Raw genomic sequence first — 26648 nt, forward strand, 5'->3', positions numbered from 1 at the left:
TCAAATACTGAGAAAATATTTGACTTTGCCTTTAAGAAGCATGTGCTGGTCCTGTTTGAAACAGTTACTTGATTTATGCTGCTTACTAAATAAATATAGCAAGATGTTCTAGTCTAAGTGCAGCTTACAGTTACTTCACCCTTGTGCAGGCTGTTTTGGTGCCAAAACATAATCAAATTGATGAAGCAAAATAATGAAACTTACTTATAAGATTTTAATTTGCAGAGGAGATCAACAACTAGTTTATTTACAGTTCATTTTGTGCTTTCACAGACAGAAAATCAAAGATGGCTGCACAAGTACTCGAGCAATCTAGTGGGACCAGTATGTTTTCCCACCCCAGTGTTGGAATTTCTTCAAATGAGGAAATATGTGGCCTTAATTACCTCTCCAAGAATGACTTGACGGCAGCACCACAGCTGGTTATGTTGGCAAATGTTGCCTTAACTGCTGACATAAGCTGTTACGATTACCATGGAGAGGATAGACTGATGGCTGAATTGAAAACGGTAGATGACAATTTATCAGACAATGAGGAGGAATTAAGAACTGATGTGAACAATGCATTGCAGTCTGAAAGTCTAAATGCAGAAAATCCAGCTCTGCCAAGTATTGCAACAAAGGACAGTTCTGAGCCTTCTTATCAAGACACTTGCGACTCAAGCATAGATTCAGCAGAAGTGCCGAATCAGGAGAGCTTGACTGACAAAGGGAAAAAATCCAAACCGTTTCGCTGTCGACCCTGTCAGTATGAAGCCGAGTCCGAGGTGGAGTTTGTGCATCACATCAAAGTACATAGTGCCAAAAAGTTTATTGTTGAGGAAAATGCAGAAAAGCAAACCAAATCCAAAGTTCCAGATCCTCTTCCTGAAGACACTGATATTTCTAAAGGCCCAATTCGCTGCGATAGGTGTGGATATAACACAAACCGATACGACCATTACTTGGCACATCTAAAACATCATGACAAAGTTGGAGAGAATGAGAAAGTTTATAAATGTACCATCTGCACATATACTACTGTCAGTGAATATCACTGGAAAAAGCATTTGCGGAACCACTTTCCCCGGAAGGTTTATACTTGTTCACAGTGCTCTTATTTCTCCGACAGGAAGAATAATTACGTACAGCACATGCGAACACACACAGGTATGGCCTCATTAGCTATGGAAAGAAAGCTGTGAGATTGTGCAGAAGTAGATTGATTCTCAATTTTCAAAGAAATAATTTGCATTTATGTAATACTTTTGTCACATCTCCATGAAAGCAATGAGTTATGGTTCAAGTGTGGTCTTACTTGTTATGTAGGCAGTGTATTTGCACACAGCAAAGTCCAAAAAAACTAACAAATGAGATGAATGGCTTATCTGTTTTTGGTGGTGATGGTTAATAGGGAAATCTTGTTAGGACACTAGGAGAATTCCCTACACTTCAATTAGTGCCAGGGGATCTTTTACACCAGGTAGAAGGGATATTGGTTTAATGTTTCATTCAAAAGACAGCATTACCAACAGTGCAGCTGTTCCTCAGTACCGTACTGAAGTGTCAGCCTAGATTATGTGCTCAAATCCTTGAGTGGTGCTTGAACCCACAATCTTCCAACTTGGGCAGGTGTTCCACTGAATGAGCTAAGTTGATGTAGTTGATTTAAAAGCCACCAACCTCTCCCTGACTAAAGTAAGGTAGTCAAATTAGTAGAGGTGGGTACAAAAAATAGATTTGGAGTGCATCGCTGTATGTGTTGTTGCAGGACCAGCATAGCTGTGTTTGTTTAAAATCCTTCAAATGTACATTAACGCTGCAGAATAATTTCAGTATAGAGGCTTGTTTGGTATCTTTATGAAGCATTTGCAGAATTGGCAGATGATAAAGGATTGCTCTTTAACAGTAAGGAAGACAGACTTGCTTTATATCGCACCTCGAGATGTCCTAAAAAGCTTTACAGCCAATGAAGTACTTTGAAGTGTAGCCACTGTTGTAATGGAGGAAATGTGCCAGGCCTTTGGAACACAGCAAGGTCCCACAAACAACAATGAGAAAAGTTACCAGATAATCTGCTTGGTGATGTTGGTTGAGGAAACATTAGCCAGGACACTGGGAATTCAAAATAGTACCATGGGATCTTCTACTTCTGCTCGAAAGGGTCTTGTTTAAAAGTACTGTATTAGTCTTTTCATGTGGCCTTTTAAAGTTGCGCTTTGTTACCAGTTGGTAAGTCAAATCCTTGAATTGTTGTGCAAATGTATTCTGATACCTTCAAGACAATACAATAGAATGTAACATACGCAGGATCTTCTCAGCTTGAACTTGCATTGCTCTTTCTCCTAGCTATTTGAAAGTGTTGTGTTGTTTATGTTGGTGCTCAGTGATCACAGATTTGCCGAACTAAATTGCAGTGTAATGCAATTATATTTTTGCATGTTGGAAACCGCTAAACCTGCATACGAGTACGAGCAAACAGTATAGTGGGCTGCTCTATACTGAAGAAATGATGCACACTGCTGGATAATGTGTGCTGTCAGCTTCTGATTCTTTAGGAGCAAGGGTTGGCATCTTTCATCCCTGAAAGATGATGGACACGCAGCAAACAATCCATTTAGGTGGGGTGTCTTCTCTTGGTACATTCTTTCTGATGGCTGTGAAGGCCAAGGGCAGGGCAGGTTCTGCTACAAGTGTTGCACGTGAAGCTGCCAAGTGATGCTGTGAGTTGTTTTTGGCATTGCCATCTGTTGCTAAGCTGCTGTAGCCACTGGTCGTCATGGTAGTGCACACCAGTCCACAGGATGTGTCGCCATTTCTCTCTTTCGCCAGCTAGTGACTGTCGGGTGCAATAATTGACATTTAGGGCCTTCATGTCACGCTTGCAAGCATCCTTGAAGTGGAGTTTGGGTGTCCCACTGGTCGTCTGGCCCCAGCTACCTCACCATACAGAAGACCCTTAGGTATGCGCCTACCTTCCATCCTGTGGACGCGTCCAATCCACCAAAACTGCCTCTGTTTGCTTAGTGCCAACACGCTCAGGAGCTCTGCCTTTGAGAGGACTACCACATTTGTGATTTTGTCCTGCCAGGATACACCCATAATGCGCCGTAGACAGCGAAGATGGAAATTATTGAGCTGCTTTTCCTGGTAGTTGTAAATCACCCATGTCTTACAGCTAAACAGCACGATACTGAGAACACAGAACTTGTAAACCATCAGCTTGGTGTTATCCCATGCACGTTTCACAAGTCGGCCAAAGGTGGTAGCTGCTTTCCCTATGTATCAAGGGATAGATTGTCTGTCACCGTGGACCCAAGGTAGCAGAATTTGCTAACCACTTCCAGTGGGGGTGTGTTTAGTGTGATTGGGGCAGAGATGCAACACCTTGTTCCATGAGCAGGATTTTCTTGATGCTTATTGTCAAGGAGAACAAGTTACAGGCATGGGAGAGACAGTCCATGAGTCTTTGTAGCTGAGTTTCCGTGTGAGCGACTAGTGCAGCATCATCAGTGTAGAGTTCTCTGATCAGGACGTGATGTATTTTTGTTTTTGCTCTGAGACTCGATAGATCGTAGAGCTTGCCATCTGACCTAATGTGCAAGTAGATTCCTTCCGTATCTGCAGAGAAGGCAAAGGTCGGGAGCGTGGAGACGAAGATGCCAAATAGAGTGGGGGCTAGGACACAACCCTGTTTAACTCTATTCTTTACTCTAAGACTGTCAGAAGTAGAGCCATCAGACTGTTTAGTGCAGTGCATGTTGTCATGGAAGGAGCAGATGAGATTGAGGAGCTTCGGTGGACAGCCAATTTTTCCCAAAGTTCTTGTAGAGCCCTGCTCTGCTGACGGTGTCGAATGCCTTACTGAGATCTACAAAAGTAAGGTAAAGGGGTATACTCTGTTCCCTACATTTCTCTTGTAGCTGGAGTATGGAGAAGATCATATCCACAGTAGATCTGTCAGCATGGAAACTGCACTGTGCTTCCGGGTGCACTTGGTCTGCAAGTAAATGGAGTCTTTTAAGTATGACCCTAGCAAAAGCCTTCCCTGTGAAGCTAAGGAGTGAGATGCTCCTGTAGTTGTTGCAGACTCCTCTGTTGCCTTTGTTTTTGTATAGTGTGATGATTTTGGCATCACACATCTCCTGTGGAACAGAGTCTACTTTCCAGCAGAGCAGGGGAAGGTCATAAAGGTGTGGCAATAGATGGGACTTTCCGTGCTTGAGCAGTTCGGCTGGGATTCTGTCCTTGTCCGGTGCCCTTCTTTTCGCCAGGCGGTCTACGGCCTTCTCAAGCTCAAGTGATGAGGGTTCTTCATCTAACTCATCCATGACAGGAGGATGTGGGAGAGTGCAAGTGCAGACTGGGAGATGTTTGATTCACAGGGGCACAGCTCACGGTAGTGATCAGCCCAGCGGGACATCTGTTTACCTCAGTTGGTGAGTACTTCACCATCTGCCGACTTCAGGGGAGCAACATTGGTGACAGCAGGGCCAGGTGCCCTCTTGATCCCTTCCTACATAGCTCGTAGATTTCCTTTGTCACATGCGGTTTTTATTCCTTGACATTAGCACAGTGTTTGCGCAGTGTCTCTCCTTTGCACGACTATCTTGGCTACTTTCAGGTTATGCAGTGTCTTAGCTGTTGGGTTTATGTTGTGCGTCATGTAGACTTTATTTTTCGCATCAATGACAGATATCATTGCAGCTGAGTAGGCCTCAAACCAGTCCTTGTTGCAGTTTCTGCCTTTACCAAATGATGCTTCTGCTGCTTCATTGATGATTGTGCTTAGTGACTTCCAAGCTTCATCAATGCTGGCATCGGTGCTTCACATTAAGGCTTTGGTGGGTAGCAAGTATTCTAGCGACAGTGCAAAGTGCTGGTATTTGGCATCATTTCTTGTGCAAGGGATGTGAATGCGTGTTGGGCTGTTGCGGTTGGAGCTGTGGAACTTTCAAGGGTGCAGCTTCACTCTGCTGCTAAGAGAGTGGTTGGTGTTGCAATCTGTGCTGTGGTAGGTGGGGGTGTGAAGAACACTGGGTAGATCGGGCCTCCTCTTGATGACTACGTCTAGTTGGTGCCAATGACCAGACGTTGGGTGATGCCATGATACCTTGTGGCGACCCTGGAATAAAGTTTTGGTGATGCAGTGTTCATTCAGGGCACAAAGCTCAAGAAAGCCTTATCCACTATTGTTGATCTTGCCCACCCCATGACGACCGAGATACGTTGGCCATGAATCACTGTCTGCCCCAACGCGTGCATTGATGTCACCCAGGATATTTCCATTTAGGATGTTCCTGAGAACGTCATCTAGGGTGTCATAGAAATGCTGTTTATCTGAAATGCTGGTGTTCAGATTTGGTGTGTAAATGCATCCGATGTTCACTGTGCCTCCATCGGATGATAACCACAGGGAGATGAGGCACTTCGAGGTGGCTACTGATGGCTCAATTGACCGTGTACTAGAGTCATGGAGTTATACAGCACAGAAATAGGCCCTTCGGCCCAACGTGTCTGTGCTGGCCATCCAGCTCCCAGCTATTCTAATCCCATATTCCTGCACGTGCCCCGTAGCCTTGTATGCTGTGGCGTTTCAAGTGCTCATCTAAATATTTCTTCAATGTTGTGAGGGTTCCTGCCTCTACCACCTCTTCAGGCAGTGCGTTCCAGATTCCAACCACCCTCTGGGTGAAAAATGTTTTCCTTAAATCCCCCCTAAACCTCCTGTCCCTTGCCCTAAATCTATGCCCCCTGGTCCTTGACGCCTCCGCTAAGGGAAAAAGTTTCTTCCTATCTAACCTATCAATGCCCCTCATAATCTTGTACACCTCAATCATGTCCCCCCCCCTCAGCCTTCTCTGCTCCAAGGAAAACAACTCTAGCTGTTTCAGTCTCTCTTCATAGCTGAAATGCTCCAGCCCAGGCAACATTCTGGTAAATTTCCTCTGCACCTTCTCCAGTGCAATCACATCCTTCCTATAGTGTGGTGACCAGAACTGTACACAGTACTCCAGCTGTGGCCTAACTAGCGTTTTATATAGCTGCATCATAACCTCCCTGCTCTTCTATGCCTCAACTAATAAAGGCAAGTATCCCATATGCCTTCCTAACCACCTTATCTACCTGTGCTGCTGCCTTCATTGATCAATGGACAAGTACACCAAGGACCTTCTGCACTTCCTAGCGTCCTACCATCCATTGTGTATTCCCTTGCCATGTTCGATCTCCCAAAATGCATTACCTCTCACTTTTCAGGATTAAATTCCATTTGCCACTGCTCCGCCCATCTTACCAGCCCATCTATACCTCCCTGTAATCTAAGGATTTCCTCCTCACTATTTGCAACACCACCAATATTCGTGTCATCTGCGTATTTACTGATCATACCTCTTATCTTTTGGGCCTCCTTATCTCGAGAGACAATGGATACGCGCCTGGAGGTGGTCAGTGGTTTGTGAAGCAGCGCCTGGAGTGGCTATAAAGGCCAATTCTAGAGTGACAGGCTCTTCCACAGGTGCTGCAGAGAAATTTGTTTGTCGGGGCTGTTGCACAGTTGGCTCTCCCCTTGCACCTCTGTCTTCCTGCCAACTACTAAGTCTCTTCGACTCACCACATTTTAGCCCTGTCTTTATGGCTGCCCGCCAGCTCTGGCGAACGCTGGCAACTGACTCCCACGACTTGTGATCAATGTCACACGATTTCATGTCGCGTTTGCACACGTCTTTAAAGCAGAGACGTGAACGGCCGGTGGGTCTGATACCAGTGGCGAGCTCGCTGTACAATGTGTCTTTGGGGATCCTGCCATCTTCCATGCGGCTCACATGGCCAAGCCATCTCAAGCGCCGCTGACTCAGTAGTGTGTACAAGCTGGGGATGTTGGCCGCCTCGAGGACTTCTGTGTTGGAGATACGGTCCTGCCACCTGATGCCAAGTATTCTCCGGATGCAGCGAAGATGGAATGAATTGAGACGTCGCTCTTGGCTGGCATACGTTGTCCAGGCCTCGCTGCCATAGAGCAAGGTACTGAGGACACAGGCCTGATACACTCGGACTTTTGTGTTCCGTGTCAGTGCGCCATTTTCCCACACTCTCTTGGCCAGTCTGGACATAGCAGTGGAAGCCTTACCCATGCGCTTGTTGATTTCTGCATCTAGAGACAGGTTACTGGTGATAGTTGAGCCTAGGTAGGTGAACTCTTGAACCACTTCCAGAGCATGGTCGCCAATATTGATGGATGGAGCATTTCTGACGTCCTGCCCCATGATGTTCGTTTTCTTGAGGCTGATGGTTAGGCCAAATTCTTTGCAGGCAGCCGCAAACCTGTCGATGAGACTCTGCAGGCACTCTTCAGTGTTAAAGCAGCATCGTCAGCAAAGAGGAGTTTCCTGATGAGGACTTTCCGTACTTTGGACGTCGCTCTTAGATGGGCAAGGTTGAACAACCTGCCCCCTGATCTTGTGTGGAGGAAAATTCCATCTTCAGAGGACTTGAACGCATGTGAAAGCAGCAGGGAGAAGAAAATCCCAAAAAGTGTGGGTGCGAGAACACAGCCCTGTTTCACGCCACTCAGGATAGGAAAGGGCTCTGATGAGGAGCCACCATGTTGAATTGTGCCTTTCATATTGTCATATTCTCTTATATTCACGTCTAAATCATTAATGTACACTACAAACGCAAGGGTCCCAGCACCGATCCCTGTGGTACACCACTGGTCACAGGCTTCCACTCACAAAAACAGCCCTCGACCATTACCCTCTGCCTCCTGTCGCTAAGCCAATTTTGGATCCAATTTGCCAAATTGCCCTGGATCCCATGGGCTCTTACCGTCTTAACCAATCTCCCATGCAGGACCTTATCAAAAGCCTTACTGAAGTCCATGTATACTACATCTACTGCTTTACCCTCATCTACACATTTAGTCACCTCCTCGAAAAATTCAATCAAGTTAGTTAGACACGATCTCCCCCTGCCAAAGCCATGCTGATTATCCCTGATTAATCCCCGCCTCTCCAAGTGGAGATTTATCCTGTCCCTCAGAATTTTTTCCAATATTTTCCCAACCACTGATGTTAGACTCACCGGCCTGTAATTACCTGGTTTATCCCTAGTACCCTTCTTGAATAATGGTACCACATTCGCTGACCTCCAGTCCTCTGGTACCTCTCCTGTGGCCAGAGAGGATTTGAAAATTTGTGTTAGAGCCCCTGCTATCTCCTCCATTGCCTCACATAACAGCCTGGGATACATCTCATCTGGGCCTGAGGATTTATCCACTTTTATGCCCGCTAAAACAGCTAATATTTCCGCCCTTTCAATGGTAATATGTTCAAGTAAATCACAATCCCCCTCCCTGATCTCTGCACTTACATCGTCCTTCTCCATAGTGAGCACCGATGAAAAGTAGTCATTTAAAACCTCACCTATGTCCTCTGGCTCCACACAAAGATTGCCACGTTGGTCCCTAATGGGCCCTACTCTTTGCTGGTTATCCTCTTACCCTTAATATTCTTATAAAACGCCTTGGGATTTTCCTTTATCTTGCCCACCAGTGTTTTTTCATGTCCCCTCTTTGCTGTCCTAATTACTTTTTAAAGTACCCCCCCCCCTACACTTTCTATACTCCTCTAGTGCCTCCGCTGTTTTCAGTGGTTGGGATCTGCCGTAAGCCTCCTTTTTTTCCCTGATCCAATCCTCTATATCCCTTGACATCCAGGGTTCCCTGGGCCTGTTAGTCCTACCCTTCACCTTAACGGGTACATGTTGGCTCTGAACTCTCACAATTTCCTCTTTGACTCCCACTGATGTGATGTAGACTTTCCTACAAGTAGCTGCTCCCAGTCCACTTTGGCCAGATTCTGTTTTATCATATTGAAATCGGCCTTCCCCCAATTCTGTACCTTTATTTCTGGTCCATCTTTGTCCTTTTCCATAACTACCTTAAATCTTAGATTTATGGTCACTATCCCCGAAATGCTCCCCCATTGACACTTCTGCCACTTGACCGGCTTCATTCCCTAGGATTAGGTCCAGTACTGCCCCTTCTCTTCTAGGACTTTCTACATACTGGCTGAAAAAGCTCTCCTGTATGCATTTTAAGAATTCTGTCCCTTTTAAGCCTTTTGCACTAAGACTATCCCAGTTAATATTGGGGAAGTTGAAATCCTCTACTATTATTACCCTATTATTTTTACCCCTTTCAGAGATTTGCCTACATATCTGCTCCTTTATCTCTTCCTGACTGTTTGGAGGCCTGTAGTACATACCCAGCCAAGTGATTGCCCCCTTTTTGTTTTTAAGTTCTACCCAAATGGCCTCATTTGAGGAATCTTCTAAGATATCATCCCTCCTTACTGCAGTAATTGACTCCTTAGTCAACAGTGCAATGCCACCTCCTCTTTTATCCCCTCCCCTGTTGCGCGTGAAGATTCTATACCCTGGAATATTGAGCTGCCAGTCCTGTCCCTCCCTCAGCCATGTCTCTGTGATAGCAATATTATCATAATCCCATGTGCTAATCAAAGCCCTCAATTCATCTGCCTTACTAGTAAGACTCCTTGCATTGAAATAGATGCAATCCAACCTTGCATTTTTTCCTTCTGCCTTACCACGTCTATATTTGCTCTGCCTTCCAGGCAGACTCACTTTCTGTTCTATATTACCCCCTACTGTACCTCCACTCTGTATCCCATCCCCCTACCAAATTAGTTTAAACACCTCCCCAACAGCACTAGCAAATCTCCCAGAAGGATGCTTGTTCTATTCCGGTTCAGGTGCAACTTGTACAGGTCCCACCTTTGCCAAAAACAGACCCGGTGATCCAGGAAACTAAAGCCCTCCCTCCTGCACCATCTCCTCAACCAAGCAGTCATCTGCTCTATCCTCCTATTTCTAAACTCACTAGCATGTGGCACTGGGAGTAATCAAGAGATTACAACCTCAGAGGTCCTGCTTTTTAATCTGCTACCTAGCTCCCTAAATTCTTGTTGCAGGACCTCATCCCTTTTTCTACCTATGTCATTGGTACCAATGTGTACCACGATCTCTGGCTGCTCAACCTGCCCCTTCAGAATGTCCTGCAACCGCTCCGTGACATCCTTGACCCTAGCACCAGGGAGGCACTTGAGGTTTTTAAAAAAAAAAACTTTTCCTTTTTTTAAGCAACTTAAATGCACCAACAGCTATTACTTACCCAACTAATCACCTTGCAGAATTTCCGTGATGTCACTAAGTTTTGTTTTCCTCTTTTTCGAGTCTCAGCGTGCGCTGAGAGACACAGGGAGCCAGCCGCCGCTCCCAGGTAAGTGAAAGAGGGCCTCGAGCCCCACTCTTTATTTCCAGCCATGCATGTCCGCCAGCTGCCACCGCCGCCGCTCCCAGGCTCAATTGACTGTCAGTCGATTGCTCACTGCGAAGCCTATAAAATGCTCAGGGCACTCTTCAGCATGCTTTCCAATCCAGTAGAAGATGTAATTAACCTTTCGAATAGAGCCTATGTTGGCTCATCTGGTTTCTTGTAGAGCGGCAGTGTCAACACCAAGCTTGTGTAGCTCACCGTTGATCAGGGCTGCCTTGCATACACTTGCTGTGGAGTGTGGGTCGTTGTTCATTCCAGGATACAGTTCTCACCTTCCAGCTTCCAAGCCAAAGGGTTACCTTTTTTTTTTGCTGCATAGCCTAGACATGATTTTAGGTGGGGCACTTGCCTAGCATCTGCATAGGCTCATAGACTTCTTCATAGGCTGGTGTCCAGAGGAAAGACGAAAGCCTGTATGTCTGGGGACTATTCAGTTGCGGGAGTTGCTAGAAGGTGCTAACTTGAGGGAAACACCAACGGCCTGACGGGTCTCCAATCTAGATTTTGTCGAGTTTACTCCCTTAGCCATTAGCTCTTGATATTGTTAATGTTGAAGGCAAGAACCAGCAGGGCCCAAGATCGGCACAAAAGTAGGTGTGATCTTGTCCTCCGGGTGATTGAAGGGAGCAGCTACAGGTCATTGCTTCCCACCTCCAGGTTGCCATCTCCATCCCCTGAACCCTCCAGCTACTACGTCTTCAGGTGGTCAATCTGAGATGACTGTAGGTCGCTTAGGAGTGAACTCAGTGCAGGTGAGTGATTTTTCTGGCCAGGAACAGGCTGGAAAAACTAGTATAACCAGTGGTCAGTCACAGGCTCAGCGGGAGAGTGAAGTTTCCCCCACCACTTCTGTAATTGAAAGGACAGTAAACTGATCAAAGTTACTTTAAATATCACAACAGAGTGGTAATTCAGAGACAAAGTTGGGTCTTGTGTTATAACCAGTGTAGTCCAGAGCAAGCATGTCATCTTGTTGATATAAGTCTAGAGATTTGACGCCAGGTTTCAAAGATCTAGATCTAGATTTTTTTCACAGCTGACATATCAGAAAAACTAAAAAAGGCAGCAAATTAGAGACAGAAGCAGAGTCTTACATATTTTCCAATGTGGCCCAGCACAGGGACATGATCTTGATGCCCTTCGAAGCCAGATTTGAGAGAAAACCCACACCCAGGTCTTATCCAGATCTTTGCCGGAGCTCACAAGGTAAAGTCGGGGGTTGGGGTTTGTACCATCAAACAGAGGCATTTGAACTAACAGTTAACTTGAAGTTTGGGCTAAAAATCCACCCACAGTTAGAATCAGGGGAACTTAAACAGCAGAAAAGAGGATTTAGTGGAGAGAAAGAGCAACGGATGGCAGCAGATGGCCACGGATAGACATGAACAGTGAGGAGCTCCCTAGGCAGCCTTAAAGGGACCATGCAGTACAACAAACAGGCCACGCACAACAAAGCAAAATTAAAGGAATGTTGCTGGTAACTAGCCTGGCTGAGTCCTGAAGAGTATAACTGCCTGTGTCAGGGAGTAAGGGAACCAACATGAGGGAATAAGAAATGTGATCTCATCCACACCAGGCAGAACTTCCCTGATAGCTTTGCTAATAATGAGCACTATAGATAGGTTCCTTGTTACAGTAAAAGTTTGATCATCACAGTGAGGTTACATCATTGGGTGAAGTGGCACTACCACTGTGCTAGGAGATACAAAGAAAAGATCTGCCTGTTGAAAATTGGACATCCATGAGGCCCTGTGGGCCAGTAGCAGAATTGTATATCATTACAATTGGTAAGTTCCTGGCCCAGCACATCCTTCATTCCAAAATCAAAATGAGTGGTGAGCCCTGGTATCATACATTCCTTAGAATGCTGCACAAACCTGCCATACCTACATGTTAAATGGCAGAAACAGTGTATTATAGACGCAGCTATGTCCCACTACCAATGGCGCAGAGCAGTGCTCTATGAAAAATCAGATAACAGGAGAAAGTGGCTCAAACAGCATCCCAAACTTCACCATAGCAGAGAGTAGCATGCAAGTGGCATGTTTGTAAGCAACTACAAAGCCAAAAGTGCCAAACTAACAATCCTACTCAGCCTCAATCTGAGGTTCCCACCATCATAGTTGCCAATGTCCAGTCAATTGGATTCACTCCATATGATATTAAGCAGTTCAGTACACCTGGCAGAGTGAAGGCTATAAGCCCTGTCAACATCACAGCTGCGGTGCTGAAGACCTGCTCCTCAAGCCAAACTGTTCTAGTACAGCTACGACACTGACGCCTATCTATCTGGCAATGTGGGGAATTGTCCAGGTACAGCATTCCTTTTCCCCAAAAATCATGATAAATCTAACCCAGGCAATTACTGTTCTATCAGTCTTTGCACTCTCACTATCTACTCACCAACAACCTGCTTATTGTGTTTAGTTCAGGTTCTACCGGAGTCACCTGGCTCCAGACCCCCTCATTGCTTTCCTTAATGCTTTTTTGTTGTTGGGGATACAGAGAATTCTTTTACAACTGTGCTTAAGCCCAGCTGTAGTACATTTCTTCGAGAATACTCTTGGTCCCTCTGATCAGGCTTTGAATGTGTTTCTACATTTTCTGTTGTTCATCCAAGTGAGCCCCTTTTCCTTTCTCCCAAAGGGCTATACGAAGGCCAGTTATCCTCTTTTTCTTTCTTTCTCTGATTTTACGTGAGTTGGGATCATATTTGTTCAGTCTGCGCTTCCTGGTTTTCAAAATGTATTCACCTTGCATGCTTTGTTTTCAACCTTTTTAAGGGTATTCAGTATGCCTCCTGCTGAAGTGTTGTTGAGCAATCTCCCCCAGTTTTTGTTTAGTTTCCAAAATTTCATTAAATTTAGGTGTTATAATTTTCTGCCAGGCCCTAGGTCTCTCTTGCTGTCAGATGTTTAATCTTTTATGATTGCAGTCCCCTGGGCTGTTACAACTTCCATTTTGTGTGCATTTTCTGTGTCACTTATGAATACTGGATCAAGAGGCACATTGCCTTTCATGGATTCCTTGGTGCTCTGGGTCAAGAAACTGTCATGCACCACGTCTACCAACTCTGACGAAATGATTTGGGGATTTCCAATTTACATTTGAAGTTTTCCATTAATTAACATTTCCTGTCCCCACATACCCTTTCTATCTCTTCATAACAAATTACTGTTCTTATGCTGACTTCAGCATGTCCCTGGGATTTTTTTTAGCATTAGTCCTGTCTCCCCAGTTTTGATCGTTTTATAGCTTTATACTTCCTAGAGCATTAACTTTTAGCTGCTGACATATATAACGAACATTACCTCTTTGTCCACTCTGAGGTTTCTCATCGCCCAATAACCCTGAATGTTGCATTTCTTTTCATCATCTGGGTGTAAACGTGTTGTTTCCGACAGCATAATGGCCCCTAGTTCCAGAATCTTTTTAATATGTACATCCTATCACAGATTTGCCTTTTTTCACATTCCTCAGTTCTTTCTAATCTTGGTAACTGTTTTCTGTGTTTTTCTCTGGGTATCTGTGAACATACCTACCTGTTGACTGACTTCAACCTGTTTCATTAGGGATCTTGTTTTCTTCCTTGTTTTCTTTCTGTTGAGACGTTAAACCAAGGTCCCATCTGCCCTCTCAGGTGGACGTAAAAGATCTCCTCCACAGCGACTGCGCTCTGGTGTCTTGAATGACCCATGGGAAGAAATTTAGACACTTTTCCCTATTGGTTGGGTTAGTGCCGAGGGGCGTTTGAGTTTACCTCAGTGTTTTTAATCAGCCCCAGGCGAAAGTCAATCTTGAAACGATCAAGTAGTAATCAGATGCCAGATTTGACCAGTTATTAGGGCTAACCAATACCAGTACCTCAAACTGTACAGAATATGCCATTAGATAGCGGGATATGGGTTTTTTAGCCTGCTTGTGGAAGTGCATGCTCTGCAGTTGCGCTGTCACCAAATGCAGCCAAAGAAATACTCACTTTTATAGTCCTGCACCCTAACCTTAAACTACCATTAGTCATTTAACCAATTTATCCTTTTAAACTGACTTATACCTGTTTTACGTTCAGTTGGGTTGGGGGGCTGTTGAGTTTTGCAGAAAATTTGAACGTACCTTGGCATCGGTAGAAAAGGCATGGCAAACCTAGAGGACTTTTTTTTATTTAAGTAAGATTTATTAATGCTTTATTAACCAGATCCCAGAGCGCTGTTTCAAAGATGAGTAGGCGAGTTCTTCTGGTGTCCTGGCCAATATTTATCCCTCAACATATTGTCACCCGAAACAGAGTATCTGGTCGTTATCTCATTGCTGTTTGTGGGACCTTGCTGTATGAACATTGGCTGCTGTGTTTCCTATGTTACAAAAGTGACTATACTTCAAAAATCCTTCATTGACTGTGAAATGCTGTTGGACATCCTGAGGTTGTGAAAGGTTGCTTTATCCAGTAGGATACAACTGTAGCTGTAGAGCAGTTTCCAGAGTTCTCTTCTAAAATTCTGTATTTATAGCCCAAATTTTAATTGGAGCTGTTTTTTTTTTGGCATATCTGGAGAAGCCAAGCTAACTGTTGTGACATTGATATGTGTCACGCAAAGCAGTAACAATGTCACCCTGTTGATGCAACAATGCAGCATGCGCTTCGGAAGGTTCTGTTTGTGTAAACAGAGCAGTTGGAGCTTTTTTTTATATCTCCATGGGGCTGGACAGGAGCCTCGAACCTTAAATCCATGGTCTCATTAATTTGCATTCATGCTAAGTTATTGATACAAACAGATCTTGGTGTTCTGGTTTTGGATTTATTCACCAAAGTGGCAACAGCACTAGGCACAGCCTGTTCAAAACATTCAGGTCCACAAACATACTGGCATGAGAAATATAAGCTTAAATAGGAAGAAATTGCCCAGGCTCTTGGGGCTCAATTGTCAGGCCTCGGGAGCACAGTTTGGGTAGCTCTGTGTAAAGTTTGCAACTTCTGAGCTAGAGTAGCATTCTCTTTTTAATGTAAGTGTACTTGTTTCACAGGTGAACGGCCTTACAAGTGTCCACAATGTCCTTACTCAAGTTCTCAGAAAACTCATCTGACTAGGCACATGCGTACACATTCAGGTTAGTATAATGAGTGGTGTGTGAGCTATGTTTTATTGCATATTCAAATCAATTAATGGAAGCATGATATTGTATCTTTAAGAAAGGAGCTATCAATTTAGACACAGGGTGGCACAGTGGCGCAGTGGTTGGGCGGCGCAGTGGTTAGCACCGCCGCCTCACAGCTCCAGGGACCCGGGTTCAATTCTGGGTACTGCCTGTGCGGAGTTTGTAAGTTCTCCCTGTGACCGCGTGGGTTTTCGCCGTGTGCTCCGGTTTCCTCCCACCACCAAAGACTTGCAGGTGATAGGTAAATTGGCCATTGTAAATTGCCCCTAGTGTAGGTAGCTGGTAGGAAATATGGGATTACTGCAGGGTTAGTATAAATGGGTGGTTCTTGGTCGGCACAGACTCGGTGGGCCGAAGGGCCTGTTTCAGTGCTGTATCTATAAATAAAATAAAAAATAAAATAAAAATAAATAAAAAAAAATAAAAACAAGGTAGGGTCATATACTGCTATGACAGTTTCAGAATTTGAATTCAGTTTTTATTTAGAAGAATCTTAAAATAAAATGGCTGGTATCAGTAAAAGTGACGATCAAGATGTTGATTAGGCATAAAAATGCAACTGGTTCACTCATGCCCATTAGGGAAGGAAACCTGACATCCTTGCCTGGTGTATCCCACATGTCACTCCAGTCCCACATCAGCATGGTTGACTCTTAACTGCCTTCTGAAGTGGCCTTACAAGCCACTCAGTTGCACCAAAGCTACTACCAGCAGTTTACAAAGAAAGCTAACCATACCACCTTGGGCTAGGATGGGCAATAAATCCAGCTGTGTCAGCAATGCTCACATCCTGAGAGTGATTTAAAAAAAAAAATTAAGGTTACTCTATTCCCCAGTGATTGTTTTTACTGATATTTTACTTGGTGTCACAAATCTAACCCTCAGTTGTAAGTTACAAGAAATTTTCTTGATTTCTTTTCCCTCCCTACCCTCATAAATGTCTGTCTGTTACTCCTGAAAGCAGTCTTGCTATAGAAAAGTACCCTTACTAGATGTAACCCTAGATAGCAAACACTTTGACCTTAGAAGGTGTCACAGGTGAGCCCTTTCCTATCGTCGTCTGATGTCCACATACATATGGATTCTGATATGGTTAGTGATTGGGAACAAGCGCTCTGGCTGATTTCTTTTCCCCTCCCTAAATGAGTGATGCTGAGACCAATTGTAGTCTGCCAGATGGGAACAGCTGACTTACCACAGAATTAATCCTGGACCTTTTGACTTTTATGGCTTCAGCTAGATTGTGCATTGCCTTTAACCAGTAGACCATCAGGAAACTCCTTGACCATTTTAAAATATAATTTTCTGTCATTTAGGTTATTTATAATGCAATTGAACAAGTTTAACAGTTAAGGCCGTCCATAACACTTTAAATTGATATAGTTCAGAAATTAGCCTATTTTATTTTTAAAAGAAAACAAAGTGAGTAGAGCAAAATGAATCCAGCATAAACTGACCTCTTGTATATGTTTCAGTGCATTCATGTGAATTTCCTAAAAGGTGATTTGCTTTTGGTATTTTTTTGAAGGGTTCAAACCCTTTTTCAAATTATTTTTTCAGCAACAGACTGCCTTTAGAATGCATTACTGAGCTGTTTATTACTTTCAGTTATAACAACCACAAGAATGTCAATTTTTTCTCTCTAGAAAAATTTGAACAGTTGCAGCTGGCTGCATTGTTCCATAGCAAATGTTGATCGTAGCGGGGCTTAGGTTGAAGGTATAATATTTCTGCCCTTTATTGCAGTCGTTAAATTCAAACACGTTAGACTTTTTTTGTGTTTTGTTCTGTGTTTCAAAAAGTTCATTTTGAGTACAAAGTAATCAGCATATTTGTTGGTTCAGCTGGATAAGCCAATGAGCAACTGAGCGATAAGAATCAGAAACGCCCAAGGGTTGATCCCTCTCCTTGTGAGTTAACTGATCTCAGCTCGGCTGGTGTTAAGGGTGCTACAATTACCCCTGGTGTCCCTGTATTAGGAAGGGAAACATCAACCAGTAACCGTTTCCTGATTACTCTGGCGTAGTCCCCACTGGAAGTGCAAATGAGGACAGGATTGGGGATACTGTCGCACACTTGGTTGAATGACCTGCTGACACTTGCACACAAAAGAAAGCAACTTGAACAAGCTGCTGGAAATGTAGCTGGCAACTGTGAAACTTCAATGGTTCAGTGCCTCTAAGTGATGACATTGGGAGAAAAACGGGGAAAAGCATTGTAAGTGCAAACATTGCAAACTGTTTATTCCTCCTCATTCCTTCAACTTCCACATGCAAATGGAATAAAGCTATCAGAGAGAACCACCTGTTGCTATGACAAACCTGTGTGGTTATCGCTGAACTTCATTCAATTTCTTGTACCCAAAAGGTTTTAGAGCTCCAGCAGAGTAGGCCCAGTCTGTTATTTTACTTCGGGATTCCTTGGTGCTATTCCACCTGCAGCCAAAGCCCAGCAAGCCATCAGTCCCATTCTGATATGCTATCACTCATCTTGCACTATCGCACAAAGTCAAAATTAACCCTAGAGTGTAATATCGGGGAATGTGGACCCATTAAAGACAGATATAATTCAAGCAACACATTCTTGAGGTTACAGACCTAGGATGTTAAGATTAACTCACAGAGGCAGATGTTGCCTACAAGTGGTGATCCCTTTGCTCAAAAGGATGGGATGTTCATCTACAGGAAGGCCATGAACAGATTTGAGTTGCAAGTGATAATTTTTTTTAAATATTTGTTCATGGGATGTGGGTGTCGCTGGTCCATCCCTAATTGCCCTTGAACTGAGCGGCCATTTTAGAGGGCATTTAAGAGTCAACCACGTTGCTTTGGGTGTGTGTGTCACATGTAGGCCAGACCGGATAAGGACTGCAGATTTCCTTCCCTAAAGGACGTTAGTGAACCAGATGGGTTTTTACAATAATCGATAATGGTTTCATGGACACCATTAGGCTAGATTTATTAATTTATTAATTCTAGATTTATTAGTTATCTGCCCTGGTGGGATTTGAACCCATGTCCCCTGAGCATTAGCCTGGGCCTCTGGTTACTAGTCTAGTGACACTATCACTATGCCGCCACCTCCCCCTAAATTATCTCTCTCGAATTATCTCTCTCATTTTTCAAAGACAACATTGCAACACGTTGGTGAGACTGGGCAGATATCAAACTACAGTAAGCTGCATGAGCAGCTCCATCATGTAGTTGGGGAAAGACTATCAGAAGGCCGCTTCTTTCATTTCATTTGAACCCTCTCATGATTCAAAAGAATAATTGCCATGTTATGTGCTGCGGTCCTTTAGGGAAGAAAATCTCCCATCCTTATTCAGAATGGCCAAGATGTGACTTCAGATCCACAGCAATGTGCTTGATCCTTAACCGCCCTCTGAAGTGGCCTAGCAAGCCAGTCAGTTGTACCAACTAAAGGGAAATTAGGGATGGACAAAAAATACTGATCTTGTTAGCGACACCCATATTAAAAAATAATTGCATAAGGTATTGACATCATTGCCTTGCTGGTGTGTAGAATGATATAGAAAATGTTCCGAAAAGAGATTGAGGCTATTTACATCAATGCACCCTTCACCATAACCAGTTTGGATCATATCTGGATTATGGATCTATGGCCATTTTTCAAACTAACCGGTTACTTGGAGAAGCTGAAGCAGTCCACCCTGGACAAAACTGTGTCCAGTGTTTTGTGTATGAAAGTTTCTTTACATTTTCCAACAATTTGCACTAATGCATGGGCATCCACAAGTTGTGAACAACAGGAAACTCTACAACAGGATTCTTGGTAACTCCATATTGGATGAAGAAAAATTGGTTCTTGGGTCTTTTGAATTAATTATGTCTATCGAAGTACCTGTTTGAATCCAATAGGAATAGAACTGGTCTCTGATGGAGGACCAGATATTGTGTAAAACACCTCAGCGCCTTCAAAGAACAGTACAGCACAGGAACAGGCCATTCGGCCCTCCAAGCCTGCGCCGATCTTGATGCCTGCCTAAACTAAAACCTTCTGCACTTCCGGGGACCGTATCCCTCTATTCCCATCCTATCCATGTATTTGTCAAGATGCCTCTTAAACGTCGCTATCGTACCTGCTTCCACCACCTCCCCCGGCAGCAAGTTCCAGGCACTCACCACCCTCTGTGTAAAGAACTTGCCTCGCATATCCCCTCTAAACTTTGCCCCTCTCACCTTAAACCTATGTCCCCTAGTAACTGACTCTTACACCCTGGGAAAAAGCTTCTGACTATCCACTCTGTCCATGCCACTTATAACTTTGTAAACCTCTATCATGTCACCCCTCCACCTCTGTCATTCCAGTGAAAACAATCAGAGTTTATCCAACCTCTCCTCATAGCTAATGCCCTCCAGACCAGGCAACATCCTGGTAAACCTCTTCTGTACCCTCTCCAAAGCCTCCACGTCCTTCTGGTAGTGTGGCGACCAGAATTGCATGCAATATTCTAAGTGTGGCCTAACTAAAGTTCTATACAGCTGCAGCATGACTTGCCAATTTTTGTTTTCCATTTAACAAGTGTACAATTACATACGAACATACGAATTAGGAGCAGGAGTAGGCCACTTGGCCCCTTGTGCCTGCTCCGCCATTCAATAAATTCATGGCTGAACTGATTTCTCCACATTACCACCTACTCCCGATAACCTATCTACCTCTGCCTTAAACGTATTCAAAGACTCTGCTTCCACTGCCTTTTGAGGAAGAGAGTTTCTAAGACTCACGACCCTCTGAGAGAAAAAAATTTCTTCTCATCTCTGTCTTAAATGGTTAACCCCTTATTTTTAAATAGTGACCCCCTGGTTCTAAATTCTCCCACAAGGGGAAACATCCTTTCCACATCCACCCTGTCAAGACCCCTCAGGATCTTGTATGTTTCAATCAAGTCACCTCTTACTCTTCTAAATTCCAGCAGATGCAAGCCTAGCCTATCCAATCTTTCCTCTTAAGATAACCGCCCATTCCAGGTATCAGTCTAGTAAACCTTCTGTGAACTGCTTCCAACGCATTTACATCCTTCCTTAAATAAGGACACTGTGCACAGTACTCCAGATATGGTCGCACTGTATAGCTGAAGCATAACCTCCCTACTTTTGTATTCTATTTCCCTCGCGATAAACGATAACATTCTGTTAGCTTTCCTAATTATGTGTTGTACCCGCATACTAAACGTTTGTGATTCATGCACTAGGACACCCAGATCCCTTTGCATCGCAGAGCTCTGCAATCTCTCGCCATTTAGATAATATGCTTCTTTGTTATTCTTCCTGCCAAATGGGCAACTTCGCATTTTCCCACATTATACTCCATCTGTAAGATTTTTGGCCACTTCACATAACCTATCTAAATTCCTTTGTAGCCTCCTTATGTCCTCTTCACAACCTACTAGAGTCATAGAGTTATACAGCACAGAAACAGGCCTTTCAGCCTATTGTGTCCGTGCCAGCCATCAAGCACCTATCTATTCTAATCCCATTTTCCAGCACTTCGCCCATACCCTTGTATGCTATGGCATTTCAAGTGCTCATCTAAATACTTCCTAAATGCTGTGAGGATTCCTGCCTCTATCACCCCTTCAGGCAGTGTGTTCCAGATTCCAACCACCCTTTGGGTGAAATTTTTTTCCTTCAAATCCCCTCTAAACCTCCTGCCCCTTACCTTAAATCTATGCCCCCTGTTTATTGACACCTCCGCTAAGGGAAAAAATTTCTTCCTATCTACCCTATCTATGCCCCTCATAATTCTGTATATCTCAATCAGGTCCCCCCTCAGCCTTCTCTGCTCTAAGAAAAACAATCTTAACCTATCCAGTCTCTCTTCATAGCTGAATTGCTCCAGCCCAGGCAACATCCTGGTGAATCTCCTCTGCACCCTCTCCAATGCAATCACATCCTTCCCATAGTATGGCAACCAGAACTGTACACAGTACTCCAGCTGTGGCCTAACTAGTGTTTTATACAGCTTTCCTGCCTATCTTTGTCATCAGCAAGTTTAGCAACCATACCTTCGGTCCCTTCATCTAAGTCATTTATATAAATTGTAAAATGTTGAGGCCCCAGCACAGATCCCTGTGGCACACCACTCGTTACATCTTGCCAACCAGAAAATGACCCATTTATGCTTACTCTCTCTTTCCCGTTAGCTGGCCAATCTTCTATCCATGCCAATATGTTATCCCCTACACCGTGAGCTTTTATTTTTTGCAATAACCTTTGATGTGGCACCTTTTCAAATGCCTTCTGGAAATCTAAGTATGATACATCCACTGGTTCCCCTTCATCCACAGCACATGTAACTCCCTCAATGAACTCCAATAAATTGGTTAAACATGCTTTAACAAAACCATGTTGACTCTGCCTGATTGCCTTCAATTTTTCTAACTGTCCTGCTATAATGTCTTTAATAATAGCATCTAAAATTTCCATAAGACAAATGTTAAGCTCACTGGCCTGTAGTTTTCTGCTTTCTGTCTCCCTCCCTTTTTGAATAAAGGAGTTACATTTGCTATTTTCCAGTCTAGTGGAACCTTACCTGAATCGAGGGAATTTTGGAAAATTAAAACCCATCAGCTATTTCGCTAGCCACTTCTTTTAAAACACTAGGATGAAGTCCGTCAGGGCCCAGAAACTTGTCAGCCCGCGGCTCTAACAATTTGTTCAGTATCACTCTGGCATCCAGATAAACTTGCAAACTTAAAACTTAGTGGTAAGTAGAAATATTCCATCTATAGATGCATGACCTATTGGCTGCCACCCCATAGAGTGTGATATATCTGCTATTCGCCCCTATTTATTGAGGGCTATTACCTTATTTACTGAGGACTGAGTGTGGTAGTTGTTATCCACCAGTGGTGGGAAATTTAGCTGTTAAACATTCAGTGGTATTCAGGAAAGGTGCTTGGAAAGTAGAATATTTTGAAAGGCTTACCACACCTACCCGGGACCTGAACCTTATTTTGTACCAGTTTGTGTTAAATCACTTTGATTTCCATTGACCTGCAACTTCTTTCTTTTAAGATTGTTCTGTATTTGCTTATTGCAGCTTCAGTTTAATAAACTGTATGTCCTGATTGTAGGACATATTTTGCACGTGAGGAGAGAAATTGAGGATGAAATTTGCATTTCATATCTAAAATGTGTGTTTCAGTTTCACAAGAAGAAGTGATGCTGAAAATGTTACTCAAGTTTCTCTCATCCTAATTGGTAGTCTCATGGCCTTGGCTCTTTACTTTGGTAGAAACAAGAGCTTCCTCATTTGAATAATTTGATGTTGAACAAATAAAGAATGTTCGGTTACATACCACATTCTTGTGGACTTCCACCTTTCTTTGAAAGTCATTCAAGCTTCCAACACACAGTTTTTTTGTTGACTTGGTATAAATTTATTTGCTGTGCTACCTGCAGCTTCCTCTCGAGTTGCTATCCAGTTCCAAAACCACGCTTATATACTCAATACATAACCGCACATCAACATTAGAACCCGTTGGTCCTTCCAGTCTAGAGTAAAAACAGTGAAATAAAATTAACTGTCTGCAGTATTCATTAAAACTGTCTGGTTAAATGGATAATATTTTTGTTTTTAGTATTACAGAACTAGATAGGGTGTGATGGGAAGAATGCAGACACTGACTTCAAGAATTTTTGATTACTAATGAGGGCCCATTGACTGGTCACGTTGGCTGAAATTTAGGCAGTGTATAGTGAACATAATCAGTTGACCATAAGATCATATTGGTAGAGCTAGATGTTAATTGTCAAAAAGAAATGCAAAGCATTGTAGAATTTGATCATAATGAGTCTAATTTAGGGTCAAATTGGGGTGTAGAGGTTTCATATGGGTTGCTATTTGAAAGCTACAAAAAAGGGAATGGAGAACGCAGAAAGTAGTTTGTGAGTAGTCTGTTGAACAGCAAACACCTGTTGCTGTTTATGGAAACTTTTTGCAATAAAACATTACACTGTGATTCAATCTTTGACTTTTCATTGCTGTGTTTTTTTCTTGGCAGATTTCTTCCCTTACCACCTGCACTTCTTATTTAAATCATCCGTGGGAAGAGAGAGGGAAGAAATTAAGTCACTATCTGCTTGGGCAACATGGTGGGGATTTTCATCTGCGATTCCACCCAAAATTGGGTCATTGCAGTGGAAATGGTGGGAAAATGGGGCAGTGAGGCTTATCAACCTGTTGGAGATTTTCCTCCCTCTCTTAGGACCTTTGCTGCACAATCCTTTCAGCCCACCACATACAAATGGCCCTACGGCCGAGAGGTTTTCCTTCTTTCTGCCTATGTTATGGCTGCTTCCCAGGGCAGCCATGGGAAAAATGATGGCAGACCCCAGGAGGTGGCAGTAACTGCCCTGAAGTGTTTGCTGAAGGGAGAGGGATTTGGAATGGCTGTCTCTTTCCTCCATTCTGCCCCCAGTGAGCTACCTGTTGACAGTTCTGGTCTCTACTGAGACCTTCACTGGGCCTCCATTTCAGATCTTCAGGCTGCTTTCTTTCTTGTAAAAATCTGACAAAAGGTTAACTTCAAGTAGTTGTTTTCTAGTTTGAAGGACCTGAATTCATGAATTGCTGCTATCCTTAAGTGTACAACTGTAGCGTACATTGGTGGTGAAGCAGGTTCACCTTGCATGAATGGTAGCATCTGCAACAAAACAATTTCACTTGACTTTGATGCTGCAGTTGTAGTTAAGTGCAGCCTGAATCTTGAACAGGGTCCTGTCCTAACAACAAAGTTAAACTCCATTTGAGGGAGTCCTAACTCTGCTACTTTCTGCAGTTAGGGTGGACCTTAATACCAAACTTGTAACACGTGTTTAGAATCAGCATGAAGCTAAAACTGCTTTGCGTCAACAGTAAACTTGTACTGTAACTCTCCATCACCTGCACACCTGGATTTCTCAATTGAAAAAGAAACTTGGTTTTGCCAGCTTTCACAATGATTATTAGAGCTCTTATTAGTTTTCAGATCCCTTCTTGTTACTATGACTGAAGATAGGCAGCTTTACTGCTTGCAGCCATTTGCCATTGTCACTTTTTAATAGTTGCAGAGTCACATGACTTGAATTGCAATTTCTCTCCCTCATTAACTGAAATCACCTCCTCTAATAATCCAACTTCAAACGGGACCTCGTTTTGTGGAAATTGTAGTTTTGAAACCAATCCAATATAATGCAGTATTTCAATACACTAATTTGCAACCAGACTGTTGTTTATTCTATGGGTGTTAGTGGTAACAGCACAGTCTAGTAGTGCAATCATTAACTACAATTATGATCCTTAAATAAAAGCTTGTGCTATTATAAAAGTCAGTCAAGAGCCTGTGCTCTGGTAGCATCAGTGAAGTGACCAGCTTAAACCTGTACACAGTTTTCCGATTGATGGTCAATAATGACCTGAAATGATAATGAATTAACTCATTGAAGTTCCAGGAAATTGAGTGCTCTAAAAAAAATTTAGATATGTTGATGTTACTGGAAGTATTAACTTTTCTTAACAAATCACAGTGGTCTACTATTCAGTATTTAGGATGTTTATGGTCTAAATGCAGAATATTAATAGTTTTGCACCATTAGATGCATGTTACTTATAGGAACTCTTTGACCTATGTGAAAAACTCAGGTGACGCATGACCAGTGGATCCTCCATACTTGCCATCATAATATCCAAGTGGTTTGACATCCTGTGCTTGAGCTCATGTCATCAAATCTAATTTTAAGGAGAAGCCCAAGAACCACTTGCGAGCAGAATTTCATATGATGGGTAACAGCTATTTTTTCCAATTCCGACTGGCCATGTAAACTAATTGTAACTAGAAATTATTTGCTGAGTCATATGTCTTCCACAAAATGCAAATACTTGTGATCTAATGGCATAATCTGCAAATAATCTGACAGGAGGAGGTGGTGGCATAGTGGTAATGTCACTGGGCTAGTAACCCAGACCACCCAGGCAGATGGTGAAATTTGAATTCAGTTAATCTGGGAATTAAAAACTTAGTGTAATGGTGACCATGAAACCATTGTCGATTGTTGTAAAAACCCATCTGGTTCACTAATGTCCTTTAGGGAAGGAAATCTTCTGTCCTTACCTGGTCTGGCCTACATGTGACTCCAGACCCACAGCAATGTGATTGACTCTTAAAATGCCTTCTGAAATGGCCTAGCAATTAGGGATGGGCATAAAAATGCTGGCTTAGCCAGCCACGCCCACATCCCACAATCGAATTAAAAAAAAGGTTCTGATATGAGTCAGATACTCCAGTCAACTGGAGGGTTATTGACCTTTAACCCAACAAATGAGAGCGTTTCATCTTGAAATTGCATTTATGAGGTGGATTACCTTTGCAGGCATTTCATAGTGAAATGTAAAATTGCTGACTGTGCTCCTGGTTAACCTGTTTATTGCAGTATTATGCCAGGTGAAAGGTTATGGTTGTTTTTGATGAGCTGTTTTCTTTTGTATTGTATGACTTTGATGTGTCTGAAAAGTGTGGTAAGGCTGCTATTCATTACATGTTAATTTCCATTTTCCTACAATGCCTTCACTGGACCAGATGACTTTTGATTCCATTCTGTTATGGCACGTTTTTTCTTTATGGTCAGTAATGGTAGGTATCAACATTTAGTTTGCAATAACAAAAGTTACCTGGCATGGTATGTTCCTTAAGTTATTCAGTCAGATTTTTGTACATTGCCTTTATTTTATAATATTGTTGAAATTACAATACAGGAGGAATCCATTAAACTCAACGTGCCTGCACCTATCCTAACTCTTTAATGGGCACTACCTACTCTACTTCCAATTTCCTGCCCTTTTCTCATACCCTAGGGAATGTCTGTCATTTGAGGATGGGGGAATGTGGCCTTTTTTGCTGAAGGGGAAAGTACTCGCCAACACATTGCACAAGGGGTTTGCTGCCCCGGGAGGAAGTGCATCTGACCTGGAACTGCATCTGCTGTAATTACAAGACTAGTATTAGTTCTTATGGACTCCTACACTCTGACTGTGGTTGAGCAAGTACCCTCAGTTGGTTTTGGCTCCCTTTTTTTTTAAAGTCCTACAAATCACAAGATCCATCCTTCCCCAGATACCCAAACTGCCTAACAACAGAAGTACATGGGAGGAG

At 43.2% G+C, this 26648-nt stretch overlaps 1 protein-coding gene across 1 annotated transcript in view; it reads left to right on the top strand.

The window, feature by feature from the left end:
- rest (RE1-silencing transcription factor) overlaps positions 1-26648 on the top strand; it is a 41318-nt gene that overhangs the window by 2861 nt on the left and 11809 nt on the right. Inside the window, exons 2-3 of the mRNA XM_068030394.1 lie at positions 274-1149; positions 15359-15442. Of these exons, the coding sequence (XP_067886495.1) occupies positions 288-1149; positions 15359-15442 (946 nt within the window). The 5' untranslated portion in view covers positions 274-287. The remainder of the gene's footprint in view (positions 1-273; positions 1150-15358; positions 15443-26648) is intronic.

Source organism: Heterodontus francisci, chromosome 4 (genome assembly GCF_036365525.1).
Source record: "Heterodontus francisci isolate sHetFra1 chromosome 4, sHetFra1.hap1, whole genome shotgun sequence".
Taxonomy (NCBI): Eukaryota; Metazoa; Chordata; class Chondrichthyes; order Heterodontiformes; family Heterodontidae; genus Heterodontus; species Heterodontus francisci.